The 20,649-nt window shown below is 27.9% G+C and overlaps 3 protein-coding genes across 4 annotated transcripts; 2 read left to right on the top strand and 1 right to left on the bottom strand.

The window, feature by feature from the left end:
• Nucleotides 1-615: 615 nt before the first annotated feature.
• LOC114124225 (tubulin beta chain-like) lies at nt 616-5,385 on the top strand. 2 transcript variants are annotated; one of them, XM_050205850.1, is made up of 6 exons: nt 616-873; nt 991-1,099; nt 1,235-1,430; nt 1,876-2,035; nt 3,800-3,904; nt 4,519-5,385. In XM_050205850.1, exons 1-6 carry the CDS (start codon nt 817-819, stop codon nt 5,308-5,310), a joined length of 1,419 nt encoding a protein of 472 aa, XP_050061807.1. In that variant the 5' UTR covers nt 616-816; the 3' UTR covers nt 5,311-5,385. The 2 variants fall into 2 exon arrangements, with proteins under 2 accessions (XP_050061807.1, XP_050061808.1); XM_050205851.1 differs by lacking the exon at nt 3,800-3,904 and having other exon boundaries at nt 622-873.
• Nucleotides 5,386-10,388: 5,003 nt separating this feature from the next.
• LOC114124222 (ATP-dependent RNA helicase vasa-like) lies at nt 10,389-13,765 on the bottom strand. Its single transcript, XM_027987411.2, has 2 exons — nt 13,605-13,765; nt 10,389-12,433 (listed from the first exon to the last, which is right to left on the bottom strand). The coding sequence occupies exon 2, from the start codon at nt 12,264-12,266 to the stop codon at nt 10,500-10,502; it is 1,767 nt and encodes a 588-aa protein (XP_027843212.1). The 5' UTR covers nt 12,267-12,433; nt 13,605-13,765; the 3' UTR covers nt 10,389-10,499.
• Nucleotides 13,766-13,910: 145 nt separating this feature from the next.
• On the top strand, nt 13,911-20,031 carry LOC114124229 (probable LIM domain-containing serine/threonine-protein kinase DDB_G0286997). The gene is made up of 7 exons (XM_027987417.2): nt 13,911-14,687; nt 14,891-15,043; nt 15,107-15,402; nt 16,104-16,388; nt 16,461-16,907; nt 18,812-19,064; nt 19,612-20,031. Exons 1-7 carry the CDS (start codon nt 14,189-14,191, stop codon nt 19,935-19,937), a joined length of 2,259 nt encoding a protein of 752 aa, XP_027843218.2. The 5' UTR covers nt 13,911-14,188; the 3' UTR covers nt 19,938-20,031.
• The last annotated feature ends 618 nt before the right edge of the window (nt 20,032-20,649 follow it).

The following is a 20,649-nucleotide window of genomic DNA, read 5'->3' as shown; positions in this document are numbered from 1 at the left end:
GTAAAACTATGTATGTATTACAGCTGCATCTACACACATTGTATAAAACACAATATCACACAACTAAAGTATATTATCATTTCCGTTTTCTATTTAACATATCACACAAAAATTAATTTTTATTTAGCGCAAGACGATCACGTATCGAAATAAAGTATTCTTACAGGTTGAGTTCTGTGATCAATTAGATAAATTAAAGAATGTTTACTGTCATAAAATAAATGTATATGATGCTTTGAAAATAAGCTAAAACTTGAATAATTGAATACTGACAAATCTTTTTGGTGAAAAAGTGAAAAATTATATTGATTATGGCGTAATTATTTGCATTATATAAAGCTATTTTTTATTCAAAATTAGAAACAACTCAAAATTAATGCATTTTAAGAAATGACAGTCTTATTGTAGGGATGTGAGTTATTATGTATACAAGCGTAGTACATAAAAACGAGATTTTAATTTTAAAAATATTTTTTATGTAATACATTAATACATTAGAATAATTTTTACAGTAATAAATTAATACTATACCTATATTTTAATTAATTTTACAGTTACCGCAAACAAACATGTTTAGCGGTTACTATGAATTAAGTTAAAAATCCATAGTGATGAATTAATAAACAAACATAACATACATAACATAACATAAATTGAAAACACGCAAATTATAAGCAACATATAAAAATTATTAAATTTTAAATTAACACAATAAATTACAAGCAAAATTTTACTTTTACATTAAAACGGTTAAGCCCGTCACACACTCACACATTGTACTTATTTTAAAATTTTAAGTTATTTTATCTGAAAACTATGCGGGAAATCTGTCACATACAAGCTGGTCAGTGTGGCAATCAAATCGGCGCCAAAGTAATTATATTATTCGGTTATGACGACTTTTATAAACTATAATATACTATAAACAACATCAGTCCGCACTCATCGAATTATTTTTTTTTACGTTTGCTAAATTTTATTGCTGCATAGTTTTGGGAAGTGATATCCGACGAGCACGGTATTGATTCAACCGGAACGTATCAAGGAGATTCCGATCTACAGTTGGAACGGATAAATGTCTACTACACCGAGGCGCTTGGTAAGGCTAGACGTGAATTCTAAGACTTTATATTATTTTCGTTGTTCGATGAATGATTCCGAATAAAATGATAACAATATTATGAAAATGTCGACGAAACGCTTTTACTATACCTAATACGTGTGCATCAAATAGGCGGAAAGTACGTACCACGAGCAGTCCTCGTAGATTTGGAACCCGGTAGCATGGACATGGTGAGGTCGGGCCCGTACGGTAAGTTATTCCGACCGGATAACTTCATTTTCGGGCAATCTGGTGCGGGCAACAATTGGGCAAAGGGACACTATGCCGAAGGTGCCGAATTGATGGATTCTGTGTTCGACGTAATCAGGTATGTGACTGGATTATTACCTATGTATAGAGGCACACAAGGAGTAAAATAGTAAAAATAAAGACGAATGATGTTATTTTATTAAAAATTAATATTTCCTCCAACATCCGGCATGCGGACCGTTAGTACGACGTGCACAAATGTGTAGTTATAAAATACATCAATACGTAGCGCATGTTAACATAGTTTGAACAATTTAAAATAACGCACAGAGGTTGTAACACTGAGCTATAATTGTGTCTGCATATTCTAAATATTTTTATACAGATAAAGAAAAACTTATATGTGGGATTTTGTATTAAAATTTCAAAGACTTTGGCCCAGCTAATATTTTGTTTATTAGGTAACAATCATACAGAAAAAAATGATAATATTATTATATCTATACTGCCTTAGCAATTTTAAAAGCACAAAAAATAACTTTAAATTTTTTTTTTTGTTGTAGGAAAGAAGTGGAAGCTTGCGATTGTCTGCAAGGGTTTCAAATGACCCATTCGCTGGGTGGTGGTACTGGTGCCGGTATGGGAACGCTTATAATAGCGAAAATCCGCGAAGAGTTTCCGGACCGCATGATTTCCACATTCAGCATCGTCCCATCGCCGAAGGTATAATAATATTATGTTTAACGATCATTGAAGTTAGTTACTACCAATACACTTACTCTTCTGCTATTTAAATAACTTGTCCTATACCAGCTTATGGCTTATAATTTAAATTGAATAACAAAATCATAATGTGGAAATATACTAGATTGGTACACAATTTTATGGTAGGTCAAATTAAATTTTAAGGTCACACATTAGAACTTTTGGAATAAAAAAAATAATAATAAAAGTATACCAATTATTAGAGCAATATTTTATTTGTTCGACAAGTATTATCAAGTTCACACAATATTTTCTGATTGAACTTTTTCATATTATTCACTATTCAGTTGGGTCAACACTTCTCATCAACTAGGACAATTAATATACAATTGAATGACTAAATTATATATATTAAATAAATAATAAATTTTATAAGTAAATTTTTTTTCAAAAAAAAACTATAAATTAAAAATTTCATATGCATTTATAAATAACTCAAAAATAGTTAATTATTTTGAAAATTGTATTGTAAATATAAAATGATAATATAAGCATTCGATTAAAATTTCAGATATCTACGATAATTCATTTTCGAATTACATGAAAAAAAAAAACATATCTATTTTATTGATTACCTAATGGATTTGTGTAAAAATTCTTGTTTTTCCATTAATTTTTGTTTGTTTTTCTTAATTGTAAACATAAGTAGGTACAGGGAATTTTTAAGTTTAACTTCTCTAAAGTATAAACTAGATCCAATTTTATACCCGATATTTTATTGATGGCTTATTATCGTGTAGGTACCTACTCATACACAAAAATAAAATTTAAAATAATACACACTTTTCAGTTATCACTATAAAATCAATACATTAATCGCTCCACTTCGAAACTAAAATTTTATGACTTTTGAATCACTAATCTAATAAAATAAAAATTATAACACTATGGTCAAAACATAAACTGTATTATAAAAAAATTTAAAAAAATGATTAGTCCCATTTTAAAAATTAGTTTTTAGAAACAAGCTAGGTACAAATCCAAATCAAGTAAATTATCTAATTTAAAGAAAGTTTTATATTGTACAAAATTGCACGTTTCAAATTTATTTTATATAAAAATGTACTAATTTTGTACAAATATTTTTGCTCCAATTTAGGTATATTATTTTATTATTATTATATGAAGTATTGAACTTTTATACCTAATAATATAATTATATATATTTATTTATATCGATATAACATAATATACGAGTATACGACGTAATTAAGATAATGACGACACTACTATAGCTACGATTTTTGATTATATATACACATATTATATAGGTAGTACTTTACAGTTTATTTGCAACAGCTATAATCAACTCGTGTTTTATACCATTTTATTCGATAGTTCAGATAGTTGATATAATTTAACAGTCGTGGTTCTAAAATAAAATATTGGATACTTGGAATGAAAAATATCTAGACCTGAAAACAAAAGACAAAATGAAAAATTTGTTATATAATTTCCAAAAAATTTGTTTTTGCACGATTTCGCACATTTCATCATTTTAATTGCAATTGTGCAGTTTTTAAATGTTAGTTGCACAAAAATCCAGTCTTTAGTTATTAATACAATAGGACGTGGTACTATAACATTATGCTGCGGTTTTCTCATACTAATTTTTATCTTTTTAAAACAAAAACTAAATAATTCGAGTGCGGCGTGCAATGAATGAGGTCTGTAAATCTATAAGGTCTATTTATCAAATTAGTATAATATATATTATATTAGGAACAAATCCGGCCCCGAACATCATTGGTACCTAGAATAGTGTCCGCGTGTCTGCCCTGTCTACCAGTCCGCCTACCCGCCATCCTGCGTGGTTACATGCAGCCTGTACGTACCTAATACGACATAAAACCGTCGTTAAAGATCACCCTAGTTCATTTTAGGGCTTAGAAGTTGTAGGAGTTTCATCCTTATTAATATGCACTCGATTTATAGTAGACATATTAAGAAATCCAATTTAAACAATGAAGACGTGTTTAAAAATTAAAGTTTTAATATTTTACAAAAAAAAAAAAAAAAATGGTTATAACTTGTTAAAGCTAATAGCTTCGAAAATATTTAAAATACATTTTTACGAATACTATTTATTTTAGAAAAAGATAATATATTTTTCAATTCAATAACTATCATAGCTGACCAAGTTCCTGGCAACCACTTCCTCCAGACATCAGATTTTTCTATTGTTTAATAAAAAAAAAAAAAAATGCAATAAAATCAAATTCAACAATATTATTACCTATATAATGATAATACTCATAAATAAATATATACTATAGTATACCCATACTAAATAGGTACTAATTATTGTTATTTAAATTTACGTTTTTTAACCATATTTTGTCCATAATATATATATTAACTCCTATAACTTCTGAGCCCTTTACTAATAATACAATATACGAGAAAGTCATTGCATGAAAGTTTATCGACGCGTTGTACAGGTGTCCGACACCGTCGTAGAACCTTACAACACTACGCTGTCCGTGCACCAGCTGATGGAGAACACCGACCAGACGTACTGCATCGACAACGAGGCGCTGTACGACATTTGCTTCCGAACGCTGAAGCTGACCACGCCCACGTACGGCGATCTGAACCATCTGGTGTCGACGGTCATGTGCGGCGTGACCACGTGCTTCCGGTTTCCCGGACAACTGAACACCGACCTCCGGAAGCTGTCCGTCAACATGGTGCCGTTCCCGCGGCTCCACTTCTTCATCACCGGGTTCGCGCCGCTCACGTCCCGCGGCGGCCAGCCGTACAGGGCGCTGTCCGTCGCGCAGCTCGTCCAGCAGATGTTCGACGCCAAGAACATGATGGCCGCGTGCGACCCCCGGAACGGCCGGTACCTGACCGCGGCCAGCATATTCCGCGGCCGGACGTCCATGAAGGAGGTGGACGAGCAGATGCTCAACGTGCAGACGAAGAACTCCAGTAACTTCGTCGAGTGGATACCGAACAACACCAAGACGGCCGTGTGCGACATACCGCCCAGGGGCATGAAGATGTCGGGCACGTTCGTCGGCAACACGACCGCCATCCAGGAGATGTTCAAACGGGTGTCCGTCCAGTTCACCACCATGTTCCGGCGCAAGGCGTTCTTACACTGGTACACGGGCGAGGGCATGGACGAGATGGAGTTCATCGAGGCCGAGTCCGACATGCACGACCTGGTGTCCGAGTACCAGCAGTACCAGGAGGCCACCGTCGACGGTCCGGACGACGAAGAATAAACGCGACGACGAGGACGACGCGTTGTTGGGTGTAACAGACAAAATATATAATATACACGACGTGCTACGATTTTACCATCATCGTTATTATTGATAATATAATATAATGTATTACCTGTCATAGAGCGTTACAATACCGTAATGTCTCTGTACACTATTACAGTGTACTGACGATGCTGTGATGATTCGCGTCACATACCTAGTACTGGGTACAGCACCTGTTGCGCCACCGCCGAATGAATAATAATAATTTGTACGAGTACCTGCCCGACGATGGGCATTATTAACTATAGTTAAAAAGTTTATTTTTTATTTTTCAATTGACTTTGGTACTTAAATAGTTTATTTGGCTGTTGAAACGATTTGGCTCTTTCAGTTGATTTAAAAATAATCCATAAAGTAGGTAGATAAAAATTTTAAACGCTTTTTTTCGTTTTTTGTTTTTATTCATTGGCACTAGTGGTACTATAAAGGTGTATATTAACTAAAAATTATTTGATATACCTACTATAAAAATATAGTAGGTAATTGTGTTAAAATACCTAAATCTTTTTTGACACAAATGATCACGTACATAATATCTCTATTCTCTATACATAAAGGAAAGTGTACTCTTATAATAATCAACACCGTTAGCCGAATATTAAATAAAAAATTAAATAAAGTTTGAATCATATTATAGGAATAATTGGCATTTTTAACGGGCAACGAAGTGTACGGGGTCAGCTAGCAATATTATATGTATACTATACATAAGCACAGAATACCTACTCTTTACCTATGTGTGATGCACATACCTACTAATTAAAAAAAGATTAACTTTTTCTAAACACGGGTTAGATTAGGATATCGTAAATATTTACCTACTACGAGATACTTATAATTAGTAAATTTTCGCAATTTTCACAAATTTTGTAAAAATTTAAACTTCAAATGTTTATAAAATAAAGTTGTGATTACCTACCTGTGTGTTCTTAATAATAGTAGGTAAACAAATATAAAAACAATTTGTATGAGACGTTCTATAAATGTTCAATAATTTTGATCCATCGAGTATTTTTTATTGATAATAAATTTATGGACAAAAAAAATCGAAAATTTCTCACAACTAAAAATAACTAAAAAAGTAACACTAAATATTTTAACATTTAAATTACGTATAAAAATTAATCGTTTAACTATTTAATAAAAATGTCAAGCTCCTACGGTTATTCGTTCTCAAATTACCTACACGGGAATTTATTACACGAAAAAACAAAATCGATTTTTATCAAAAACTATAGATTTGGGTAAAAGTTCTCGTTTTCCTTAGTTTGTTTTGTTTCTTCCGATTATTTTGAAAAATAGATACAATTTTATGTTCAAAATAACCCTCAAAGTTTTAAAATCGAACCATTTTTTCGGCTACTTATCGTGTATACAGACAAACTAATAACCAGTGGTGGCTCGTAGATAGGGACGATAGTGCGATCACCCCCTCCCCCCTTCTCAAATTATCATTTATTACTAATTTATAAGTTAATATCACATTTCAAATTTATATTGTAGTACCTATATAATATTGGTTGTCGAAAACAAAAATTGTGTTGCCTATATTTACACTAATAAATATTATGAAAACATTATCAGAAAATGGGAGTTTAAAAATTAATCAATCAACACTGTAGCTTTTGAGAATCGAAACAACCAATAACAATTTGCAGGGACCCGCGAGCAGCACATGAGGTGCTTAGGCGATGTTAAAAGTCGATCGTCATAACTATGATCGGAATACAAAAACTAAGGGGGGTACACAATAGTCAATAATAATACTGCCGCCGGGGCGATGAATATAATCACTCGATATGCATGGATTCCAAACTTGCGTGTGTTTATTATTTACTTTGTGCGGTCGTAACTCGTAATCTATTATTATTTCAATTTGGTATTTGTTGCCAAAAATATATATTGGTATTATTTAATTTTTAAAATTTAAAATTTTATTTACAGATAAAAGTTCAATTTTATAAATTTTGTTTTTTTGTAATTTTGTAATTTTCAAAGTTTGTATTTTTATTTTTCTATAAGAAAAAGTGTTGACAATTTAAAATATATATATTAATTTATATGTATTGAATGGATTTAATTAAATAACTATTATTAATATTATTTGTGTTCGATACTTTCCATAAATAAGCAATTTTATATCGCCCTCCCACTTATTGTTATTTGAAATAACACATCTTGATAAAATCAATACTCATTACTCCGTTAAGAATATAAAAATGAACTCTATATATTATAAAATAAGTAGATATATAAATAGTAGGTATATTTGAATATTTCCTAATTAAAGTGGATTAAACTTAATAACATAAATCTTCCGATTGTACTTGATGTTGATATAAAAGATAATATAAGTATAACAACCAGAATAATATAGCCTTCATTTGGGAATTCAATTTACTGTCTAATCGTATAATAAGATATAATAGGTAGATAGTATCTAGAATCTAGATAGTATAGACATATTGTAACTTTTTATAAGCGTATAAAAAAAATTAACGAAAAGAAAACCGTGAAAAATTGCATTTTGTTTTTAGCCTTTTAGGTATTAAATTTTTATATCTAAAACTTGAAAATTTAATACGAATTTTCTAATGACTTTTTTCTACCAATAATAAAAAAAAAATTACTAGAAAGTTAGGTTTTAGGTACATACATATTCATGCAAAACTGTTTTTTTTCAGTGGCGGTTTTGGTTGTATTTTTTTAGTGAGGCGACTTTTGTATTACTTCCCCTCCCTTCATAACAAAAATTACATTAATATTTAAATCGGTTTCATTAGGTTTTGGGACAATAGTAATGATTTATGATTATCCATATCTATATGTGTTGTTGTTGAATGAGCCATCACAGGCTGCGGGCTAACCATAATACCTATTCATCTATTTTTAGTATTTAGAGGCGATGAAAAACGAGCCTCACGATGATCATTGCGCTTGCGCAATTTTGCTTATTTAATAGTCGTGTGTGTGTGTAATTAATGTACATAAGTAACAATTCAAAGGCGACGTTAAACGGTGCCTTTCTGACGTCATCGAAATATTGCCGCTGACTGAAATATGAGGGTTTGTTAACGTAATAATTATTTCATATATTTTTTATCGGTTTATCACTATTTTTTGTAATAAACGCGGAATAAAATTATACAATAGTAAAATAAATGATAATTCATATTATTAAACTTCGTACAGAAGAATTTTTTTCAAATAAAACTATAAATACGTAAAGATTGTTAGCGAAATGTGTGGTATCGGTGAGTTAAGAATTATACTTTTAGAATATTTTTTACTACAAAATTTAAGGTGAGGCACCGCCTCACTTGCCTCATCCTCAAAACCACCACTGGTTTTTTAAGCTTTTACTCGAACGATTTTTGACATTTTGATACTATAGGTAAAGCTTTTATAATTTTTATTTAATAAACATTTTAATACAGACTACATATATTAAATAAAAAAAAAATTAATTTTAAATGTTTTATTATAGATACTTTTATACAATTAATTTAATTATTTATAATAATAATTTATGTATAATTAACAAATAATAAAAAAATGTATACAATTTATTTTTATTTATTTTTTAAATTTATTATCATTATTATTATTTAATTTTCCTTTCTATGTTTAGGATTTATTAACGAATTTACAAAAGACAAAAATAAATATAATTAATTATTGATTTAAATTTCAAATACATTTGGCTGTAAAATATATCAATGATAATTCTAATATCAAAATGGCACATTATTATCAATAGTAAAAAGTTGGAGACAAAGTTACAACATTTTTTATCAGTACTTCCACAAAATTTGCTACTTATTGATATTTATCTGATAGTTTTTTCCATTTATCAGTATTTGACTTGCAAAGTAAATACCTACACGAAAATAATTAAGTAGTAGCTTTTTGTTATTAATGTCTACACAGATGCAACTATAGAATAATATTTTTGAGGTTGCACAAATAGTGAAGACCCATGAAAGCTAAACTCTCCCACCCCCAACTCACATAAGATTTACAGACTATAGTTATAAAAACCATAACTGCTAATTCAGATTTATATATATATATATTATATATACTTTCGTTTTAATATTGGTAATAAAATTAAAGGTTAACAAAATTAAATAATCAGAACAACTTACCTATTTTAACATGATTTTTCTTGTATGTACTTTATATTTATTAAAAATTTACTCACTTTTCTAACTGTTTGTTACATCCCTCTCAACATTTAATATTGATAGATCGGTAAATCTCTGTTGTAGCATATTTTTTAATTTAGACACATACTGGAGATTGGAGAAACTATGCTCATACCTATACCTTAAGGTGTATTGGTATGGTGATACTTACCTGAATTAATTTGTACAAATTAAGATAAGTTACTTCATCTGTTATTTTTAACATAATCAAAACATAAATTTTTATAGACAATTACTGCAGTTTGAGCAAATATACTAAAACATTCATAATGTCCTAAAAATAATAGTTCAATAATTAAAATGGCAAATTTAATATTAAAAATTATATTTCATATTGTATTAAGTCTAGGCATAAAATAACTACCTTTGTATAGCCCGTAATAATAGTTTTAACTTATAAGTTGTAATATATTATATTTATATATTATGCAAACATCAGATACTATACAATTTGTCTATAATACTCTATAATAATAATATATACTATATTATATATGTATAATTGGGAACATAATAGGTACCTATTTTAAAGTACATTTTGTAGAACAACACTTTTTGATTTTAAAAGTGCACATTTTATACTTGGGGGTACACAAGTTCCCTGTGCACCACGCCCCCCTAGATGCGCCAATGAATTTCTATTTCTTGTTTTATTTTTGTTAAAAGAAGTGCTAAACATAAATAATAATAAGTTTATAAGGGTATTTCTATAGATAAAAATATACATATTATAGATATACTATGCAATAATAAATTAATAGTTATGTAAATAAATATTTGAAGGATAAATACTATTAGATTTTTACTATATTATAAGTAATAAAGTAATTTTTATTGAGTTATTTAATGAGAATAAATAAATAATATTTTATTCATGATAATTTTTTATTAAATACATGAAACAAAATAATAATTATTAAATATTAAATTATGAATTTACCAGTCTTCACACTCATCAACTGAATCTGTTATCATTCTTATATCTGAGCCTCCAAATTTATTTAAATCATCATTATCATCATTACACAGAGACTCTCGTCTTAACTTAACTAACCAATGAGGTATTTCTTGATTTGCCGACACTAGAGTTTTTATTAATGGGTCTACCAAAAGATAATCTTCATCAGGATCAAAGAAAGAAGTAGCAATTCCTCGATTTCCCAACCTACCCGTACGTCCAATTCTTTGCACATACTCTTCAATTTCTTGAGGCATATCATAATTAATAACATGGTTTACACATTTAATATCTAAACCTCTTGAAGCTACAGTTGTTGCTACAAGTACATTCATCTTATTGATGCGAAAATCATTTAATGCTATTTCTCTCTGATCTTGTAAACGATCACCATGAATACTTGTTGATGGAATTTGTTTTTCACTTAAATATGTGGCAAGGAAGTCCGCTGTCCATTTATATTTTACAAACACTATAGTTCCTACTGGATCTTTTTCCAAAATATTGAATAACATTTTACGTTTATTAAGTCTATTAACCATGTAAAAGGTTTGTTTTATATCTTGTGAAGCGCTACTAATAATACCAACTGCTAAAAATAAATAATTTTTATTTAAATAGAATTTTGCTAAATGCTGAGTTTCATCTGGTAAAGTTGCTGACAACATAATTGTTTGTCTATGCATAACAGATGGCATTGAAAAATGATTTAAAATTTTATCAATATCTGGTTTTGAGTCTACATCTAACATCCTATCAACTTCATCCAAAACAAAAAATCTCACAGATGAAAATGTTATGAAACCATGCTGAACAAATTCATTAATTCTACCAGGTGTGGCTACAAGTATATGACAACCTTCAAGAATTTTATTTTTTTGATAACTGACTAAAGTACCACCATAACAGACATATGATGAAATTCCAGTAAGTCTTGTTAATTTTAAAACAACCAATTTAATTTGAACAGCCAATTCTCTCGTAGGTGCCATTATAACAACTTGAGGTTCACTATGATTACTATCTTTTACTAGTTTTTTTGGATCCATGAGTAGTTTTAATATGATTGGTAAGACATAAGCAACCGTTTTTCCTGAACCAGTTTGTGCAGTGGCCATCAAGTCTTTACCAGACAAAATAATTGGAATAGAATATTTTTGAATAGGAGTTGGTTTCACAAATTTACACATTTTAATATTCTCCATTAGCTTTTCTGGAATATTTTTTAATGTTTCAAAACTTTCAATAGCTTCAGGTATATTTTTACCATTCACCTTTACTTCAATGTCATTAAATTTTTCAAAATTTATTCCAGAAGTGATTCCATCATCATAAATAGATTCGTCGTTTTCATTGAGTTCAGGTGGAATATAAGTTGATCTTACAGGTTTTTCATTATTGTAATCATAGTCTTGAAAACTAGATTTTTTAATGATGCTTTGGTTATGTACAACAGTATTTTCAACACTGCTCTTATTTTCAACATTTCTCGTCATTTCAACATTGCTCATATTTTCAACATTACTCATATTTTCAACATTTCTCGTCATTTCAACATTGCTCATATTTTCAACATTACTCGTATTTTCAACATTGTTTTTCATATTTTTTATCGGTAATACCGATGAAGGTAAAATTACAGATTTTTCAGAACTCTGTCTTTGATTTATCATTTTTAGTAAAAAGCCTCGTCCTCGGCCACGGGGATTGGAAATATTTTCATTTTTAGAAATGAGAGAATCCATATTCGACAAATTCAAACTAAACTATTGAACTAGGTACTGAAGTTATGAAATAAATTGAAGCATGGATCTATTGGTCAGCAGTCGCCAATCAACATGGTTAAATCATACACAATTTAAATAAAGATAAACATTAAGAGTTTACTTTATCAAATATTATATTGCCGCGTCTGAAACATGATAATATAAGATACCGTAAATGATTGAGACACATAGACGCATAGATAGGACGATTTTATCACATAAAATATTAAAAAATCCATAAATCAGGTACATATACATTGTTTACATTAACCAAGATGAAAGACATTTAAATTTCATTATTTTTATACAACACAGAAATATAAAACACATATTATGGTATGAATAACACCCCAAATACCCTATCACAGGTCGGTGGTATGAACATTGAGAGTGTGTGAAAGAAAGAGAGAGATAGTCTCATACATAAATTAACAATGACAAAGAAAATTATTTTTGATGAATCATTATGAAGTCCCAAGTGCTAACTAAGAGGTAGGCCAGTACAATGCACACTCGACAGTTGTTAGCACTGACCAAGAAAAGTATATTATATAGTACTTAAATAAGAAATGAAATTTAGATTATCAAAACATCATTGTTCTAATCTTACATGTAATCGTCAAAACTCGCAAATACATCATAACATTTCACTACGAGTTGCAGACTACTCAGATTTCTCCAATACCCAATACATAGAGTAAGGACTTTAATGTACTGAAAAATCATCAAATATGCATTCAAAAATGTTCATTAAAATATGTCCTCAAAAAAATTATTTATAGGTAGCTCTAAAAATTATATTTTTTCTTTAAATATTTAATTTTAATAATTTTATATTATCTTTCTATGACTCTATAAGTTTTAACTAAATTTGATATCACTTTATTGCAATCTAATCTACAGATTCGCAATTAAGATAAAATTAGCCTCTATCGACTTTATGAGAAATTATATAGAAACAGTGAATTATAATAATTTGTGTCCTTGATCATGAAAAATATTCACCGAAGTACATGATTTTCGAAAAACCTTCAAAATATGCACTACAAACTTAAAATATGCTCTTAAAATAAAAAAATATGTGCATAAGTAAGCGAAAAATAGTATAAATATGTCCTTTTAGTCCAAAAATGTCAAAATATGCAAAAATATGCGCTAAAAACTTATGAACGGAAACAAATCGTCAGAAGTGAAAAACCGAGTGATTCAAAATGGGCATTCGAACGATCGCATTTTTGTTTTTCACAATGCGTTAATTCTATTCGGACGTCAACGTTTCAAAACTGACAACGGTTATAATAACAGGTGAGTACTTACTATTTTTTTTAAAGGTAGTTGAATAGTCGTTAGACATTTATTCTTTGCACATCGCCGACTCAGATTAACGAATAACGAAATGAGTCGCAGTCGTCGGTTCGTCGCACTGGTTATTACTTATTATCTATGGCGTTATATTAGTATCATGATAAATTTAATTTAATTTATCATATTATTATCGTATTAGATATTTTGTGTCACAATAATGATTGCCGGTGCCGTTTGCAAACGACGGCTTTTCATTGGCCGAGAGCATTATCAACATCGCCGAAAAGTGTGATACCAGTATCGGTCATGTGCATATTGTTATATACACACAACATTTCAAATGGTCACAGTGTACGATGTCGATTTCGTACAACATTTACATTGGTCCCGTTCGAATTTTTTGAACCGTTTTATTATTGCCTCGAGCGCCTGCTGTTCGCGTTTTCGACCGCACACTCGTCTACCCGGCGTCCGCGACCACACTAGGTCGTCAACGTATTTATTTGTCATTGTATTAATTCGATTTTAATATTATGTCCAAACCAGCTCAACCAGTGGATACAATATCCACTGTCATTTGATCTTAACCGTACGAAATGGATCAAAAAATTCCACGACCAAGCTGTTGTAGCTCTTCTACGTCTCCTACACCGATGGCAGTTACCTGTCAAGTACAAACGACTCAAATGGCGTCTACAATCATTTCGCCGCCGACCAATAGTTATGTGCTGACGTCCAGTAACCTGAGGCCTGTCACCAACTACACCCTCGTGGCCAGTTCACAAGTACCTACCACCCATCAGTATGTAGTCCAGTCGACCGCCCGAACAACTGTACCTCAGTACGTGAGCACTGGCAACGTTAAGCATATTGTGTCGCCCAGTACTCAGCAGTCAAATGTTACTTATATGTTGCCATCCGGTGCTCATATTGTCAGGATGAACAATGTCGTAACTACCACAGTAGCCGGAGAACAAAAGTCTAATACACAATACATTTTAACATCGAGTACCCAAAAAACAAATTCTAGTATTATATCGCCATTAGGAACACAATCTTCAATATCAAGTATTTCAACTGACATGGAAAACAATTGTAAGTACTTTATAAAACTAAGAAAATGTTATGCATAGAATATGTTTGTTTAAACCTTGACTTTGTATTATTTAAGAAACTTTTCATATCAATCTTAAATTCATTACAATGTTAAGTATTGTTTATAAACATGTTTTAGTTTAAGTGCCTACCTATGGACATTTTTCAATTTAATACTATAATATATTTATTCATTTATTTAGCTGGGTCAAGTATTACGGTTTCTAGAACAGGTGGTGTCGCCACATGTACATCTCCAATATTTCAAAGGACTGGATTAAATTTCCCTAGACTAAATGCAACATACTACAGTCAAATTAAAGGAAATGACACTACGAAAATTTCTTTTAGACCTAGTAAATATACAAATATAATTAGAAAATCAATTTATCAATTAATTTATGTTATTATAATTTTAGAGCTAAATGAACAAAAACCTGGTACAAGTTATATACTAACATCAAATGATTGGTCCCGTACTAAAAATGTCCCCATATCAAGTCTACAAAAAATTAATTCAAATTATATGCAAATACCATTAATTCAAAAGTCTGGGACTAATACTTTAAGATCTAATGTTGATAATCAACAACCAAAATCTCAACATCAATCAATTCGTTCAGTTATTTTGCCATCAAATTACCGAACGGCTGTTTCTTCACAGCAAAGCACTGATTGTAAATTAGTTCTAAACTCAGTTAATGTTACAACCCAAGTAAGACAAAATTATGAAACTATATGAAAAAAAATTAATTTTGTCAATAAAAAAAAAAAAATTGTTAGAGGATATATTTTATACTTAAATAATATTTTATTACTAATATTAATTTAATAACATTTATTTTCTTACAAAGTGAAAATTATCATAAACAATATTTAAACAACTAATTTAGAGTCATCTTTTAGTCTTGTAATATACTATGTAATTATATAAATATTAATTTACTTGTAATATTTAAATGCAGACTAAAATATTAATACATTTAAAATAAAACATTTTATTCAAATAATAAATTAACTATTTGATCTTTAAATGCTAAAAATATATTTTACTCAAAAAGTTGTCTGTTTTAATTAATACCATTAATCAATACCTAATTAATATTTTTATTAATGCGAAACTAATTTAATTTAAACTTATTATTAATAGTTATTTTTATTTATTTAATGAAGTTTTGTGCATACTGCATTCATATTATTTTCAGAAGTTGAACACTTTATAAAAAATTTGCAACATAATAAAATAATATATTTTATATAAATGATACATTAATATTTAGTTTTTGATGTATCGTGTATTTAAAAATATTCAATTATAACGTTTAAAATGTATAATCTTATGATATTATTTTACTATTAAATTATTTTTTAAAGATAGAATATTTTAATAATTTTTATTTTATTTTTTTTCTGAAGGGAATCAATTCAACTGATAGTAAACCTAGCTCATCAAGTACTCCAGTTTCAAATATTCAACAGCTCAATACAAATTATATGCAAATTCCAATATCTCAAAAACCTGGAACTATACTTACTCGTAATAACACACAACCAAATAATGAAAATAATATACGTATTGGACAACATCAAACTATTCGATCAGTTATTTTACCATCAAACTATCGAGCAGCTATGGTATCATCCCCACGAAGAGGTGTTGATTATAGATTAATATTAAAACCTGTAAATATTCAATCACAAGTAAGTCAAACATAATTAAATTCTAAATATGTATTATAATTGATTAATTTAATTTTATGGTTATGTTCATAGGTTTTAAGAAATATGCCGTCCCCTCGACTTCCAAGCCCACGAAATCCTCCAGTACGAAATGCTTCCCCTCGGCAAACTATACAACGACAAACATCACCTAGGCAAAGTTCTCCACGTCAAAGTTGTTCCCCTCGTCAAAGTTTACCAAAACAATCTTTACCCCGACAAACACCACTTCCTGTACGTCCAAATTCATTTCCAACCCGTGTTCCTTTACCTCGTCCACCTATTTCAATTCATAATGAAGTAATTGCTAATTCAAAAATTACTCCAATTCCACTAAGAAAAAGAATTAAACATTTAGTAATTACTGAAAGATCTGTAAAAATTTGTATGGATGAAGTTAATAGTAAACATTCTAAAGATAGTCCTAATTCAAACTTAACTGACGAAGCAGTTAACATTGTACAAGCTGAAGTTACTTATAGATTATTTTATTTATTAAGGGTAAGAAAATGATTGTTAGTTATACTTTTTACTTATAAAACTAATTTAAGCTGTAATGTGTTTTGGTAACAACTATTATTTAAAATGTACAAACTTATGGGATTTGTTAACTTAGTACATAAATCATTAATGACAAAAAGTTAATTGTAGATAAATAACTTAAAGCTTTTTTTGATTACAATTTTATTCTCAACTTCTCTGCTCATCAAATACTTGATACATCTTTTTATTATAGAGATAAATGATTTATGATTTATTGTATTTAATAATACCAGTAAAAGTTATATTAAGCAATTTTTAATCATGATAATGGACATGAAGTTGTCTATTTGTTAGCATTACTTTTAAAAGTTTTTTACAAATGTAGGTTGATTGATTATAATCAGGGCTCGGATTTTTAGCACTAAAAATTACTAAAATAAGCACTATAATATGCCCTAAAAACACAATAAATAACAAAAATGAAAATTTATTTTGTTCACAAATGAAAAAACTTATATTTATAAATTAATACATTAAATTTTTTTTTAAAAAGTTGTAAATAATAAAAAATTTATACTACAAACTTTTTTTTAAAAAAATATTATGTAATACTACTTGAATTTGTTGATTCATTAAACTTTAAAATATAAAAGCTTTTTGAGTATGGCAACTATTCAAAATTGTCATATTGTTATGTTTCATAGTTTCATACCATATAATATAAATTAATTTTATGAAAATACAAAATAAAAGTTATATTAATATAACATTTAGCGGAAAATGACACCAAAATTTAGCACTAAAAGCTAAAAATCCTTTTAATATGCAAAAAATAGCAAAATAAAATTTCATATTTGAAGTCTGGTGCATAAAACAAATTTATAACTTACTCTTCTATTTTTATCTGTATCCAATAAAATTTAACAAATGCTATAAAATTCGAGCCTTGGTTATAATTTATAAGCAAAACTTTTTTATTAGAACTTTTTATAAAATAGTTCATTATTAATTATTAAAACATCTTTATTTTGAATCAAAAAACTGCAATATATAACAATTTATAATAAATTAACTTTTAACTTAAGTACATTTCTTAATTTATATCCTTTATAATGTAAAATTATTTCAAACTTATTTGTTTATATTTTTCAGTATCAGTATTATTTTCCACGTTAGTTTATACTGAATGAGATTGATTCTTAAAAACAAGCCTAAATTTCATACTAATTTATTTCTATTAATATTCTAAAATCTAATATATTTTTTTTTAATTAAAATTAATAATTGTAAGATATTTTGCAATTATAATTTTTATCATTATTTATACCTGTAAAAATTATTAATTTTATAAAATGTTCCCAGACTAGTTGGAATACTTCCGCAGGCCACTAGTTAGACACACCTGGTAGATGGTATACAGATTGATTTTTTCTAATAAAAAAAAATAAATACTTTTACCAAGTACCATAAAAAAAACAATAGATAACATTAAATATAACAGATCATTAACTAAAATACAGAAAAATAAAAAAAAATGTCAATTTAGAAAAGTTGAAAAGAAGATCTTAGAAAATTAAAAACTTTAAATAATTTATCTGAAAATTAAATTTGTTATTTGACACAGTGTTACATTATACAGGAATAAATTATTTTTATACTAAATTAAATTGTCCAAGTTTCGTATAATTATTCTTCAAGTATTATACTAAAATAAGTATTGTTATTTGTTAACACCTTAATTATGAGAACACATTCTATTATAGTTTATTTTGATTGTATGATTTTCAAATAACTAATTCATAATCATATTATGAATTATTTTATATTTAAAATATTTTTATCATAATTCAAAAATAAATTGTACTTTTTTAAATTAAATAATATTAAATTTTAATATTTTAATAAGTAAATGTGTATTGCAGGAATGTAAAAAATTTTTAATAAGAAGTCGTTCAAATGTTCTAACCGAAGAAGCTGTAAGACAAGTATGTGCTGAATATTTTGGAACGTTTTTTGGTAACAAATTGTGGCCATTGTTTTGTTTAAAATGGGCTGATGATGGTTTATATTCCGAAAATGAAGAAAATAGAGTTTGGATGAGAAAACATAACAATGTTAATCTTATAGGATGGCTAAAACATCCAAAATTTCGTAATCCAAGTTATATACAAAAACGTAAGACTATTTTTTATTAATTATTATTATTTTTTTTTCACGCATAAAATAGAGACCGGTTTATTATGGTATTTGTGATAACAACATAAATCATGTATCTTATTTAACCAATGATGATATGACAACTCATGCATATTGTATAATTATTTAAATGTTGGGAGTATTGGGAAGCAATATGAGTTATAAAACCAAATTATGTTTCTATGATCCTCTCTCAAGTATTATTGAAAGTATAAAATCATTTTAATTATACAGATTTATTTTGTTGCCATAATCTCATAGCAAAAATTGTCACATTCTACTAATCTCCCAATGTTATAAATATTATACTATAAATACTATTAACTTATAAAAAATAATTATTTTAATTATCTTTTTAAATTATCATCCAAAAATTGTTTATGTTTTTATTTTGTAATTGGTATAAAAATTGTTTTTCTCTGGCTTTGTTTTTAATTTAAATTTATTTAGTAGTTATCACATAATATACTTACTATTTTATAAAATGTTAATAGAAGCATTAAAATAATTATGTTTTGTTTTACAGGTCATTTCGAGGATTTAATGAACACAAATCTTTTATTACCTAATTTAGAAAGTATTTCAGAAGTAGTATATGAACATGAGTTACATAATCAAACAAATCAAGAATCTGTACAATTTCCAAAATCACAAACTCGGATATTTTACCAATCTTTAAATAGTGATCAAGTAGCATTAAATAAAATAGTTGCAAAAAAAAATGATGATGTATTTACCCCAACATCCCATAAATTTATGGATATTCCACTAGAAAATCAAATGCTTTCTGCTGGTAAACAAATATCATCAACAATACTTCAGTCACAACAAACAAAATGTAACCCAGAATAAAATTGTTTTTGAAAAGGTCTAATTTTTATACGTATACGAATTTAATTATTATAATTTTAGACTCTGATTTATGATTAATAAGTTTTGGTATTCATGTTTTCAGTCATTACCATTGTATTTTACATTTAAAAAATGTATACAATTACAATATATCAATGAAAATCTAATTAATTATTACATTGAGACAGATAACATAAATGTTTTGAATCTAATAATCATTTAGATATTTTAAATATTTACTATCAAAAGTCAAATAAAACACTAATATCCAATATTGATTTAAAAAAATATATTTTAACACTAACTTTATAAACATAGAGAATAATAGTTATATCTATTAGTAAAAATTTTAAAAATAATAGTTTTTATTTTTTATTTTCAAACTTATTTTTAAACAGCTTATAAATACATTCTTTTGTATAAATAATTTAAAAACTCTATCAATTAAATTAAAAAGATGTAATAATAATTGTACTATTTTAAGATAATACATTTTATATCTTAAACAAAATTTTTTTAAAAAATTATGAAATAAAAGTTTATAAAATGCAATTTTTTAATATTTTACCTTCCGTTGCAATATTGAAGTGTAAAAATAATATATATTAAATCTACTTAGTATCATATGTTAGTAATTTTTCTGTGATTTCTTTTGTGTAGAAATAATATTTAAAAATCAATGATATGCATATCAATTGTTATTATTTTAATA

Source organism: Aphis gossypii, chromosome X (genome assembly GCF_020184175.1).
Source record: "Aphis gossypii isolate Hap1 chromosome X, ASM2018417v2, whole genome shotgun sequence".
NCBI classification, from domain to species: domain Eukaryota; kingdom Metazoa; phylum Arthropoda; class Insecta; order Hemiptera; family Aphididae; genus Aphis; species Aphis gossypii.
This window is presented reverse-complemented; position numbering and strand designations above follow the sequence as displayed.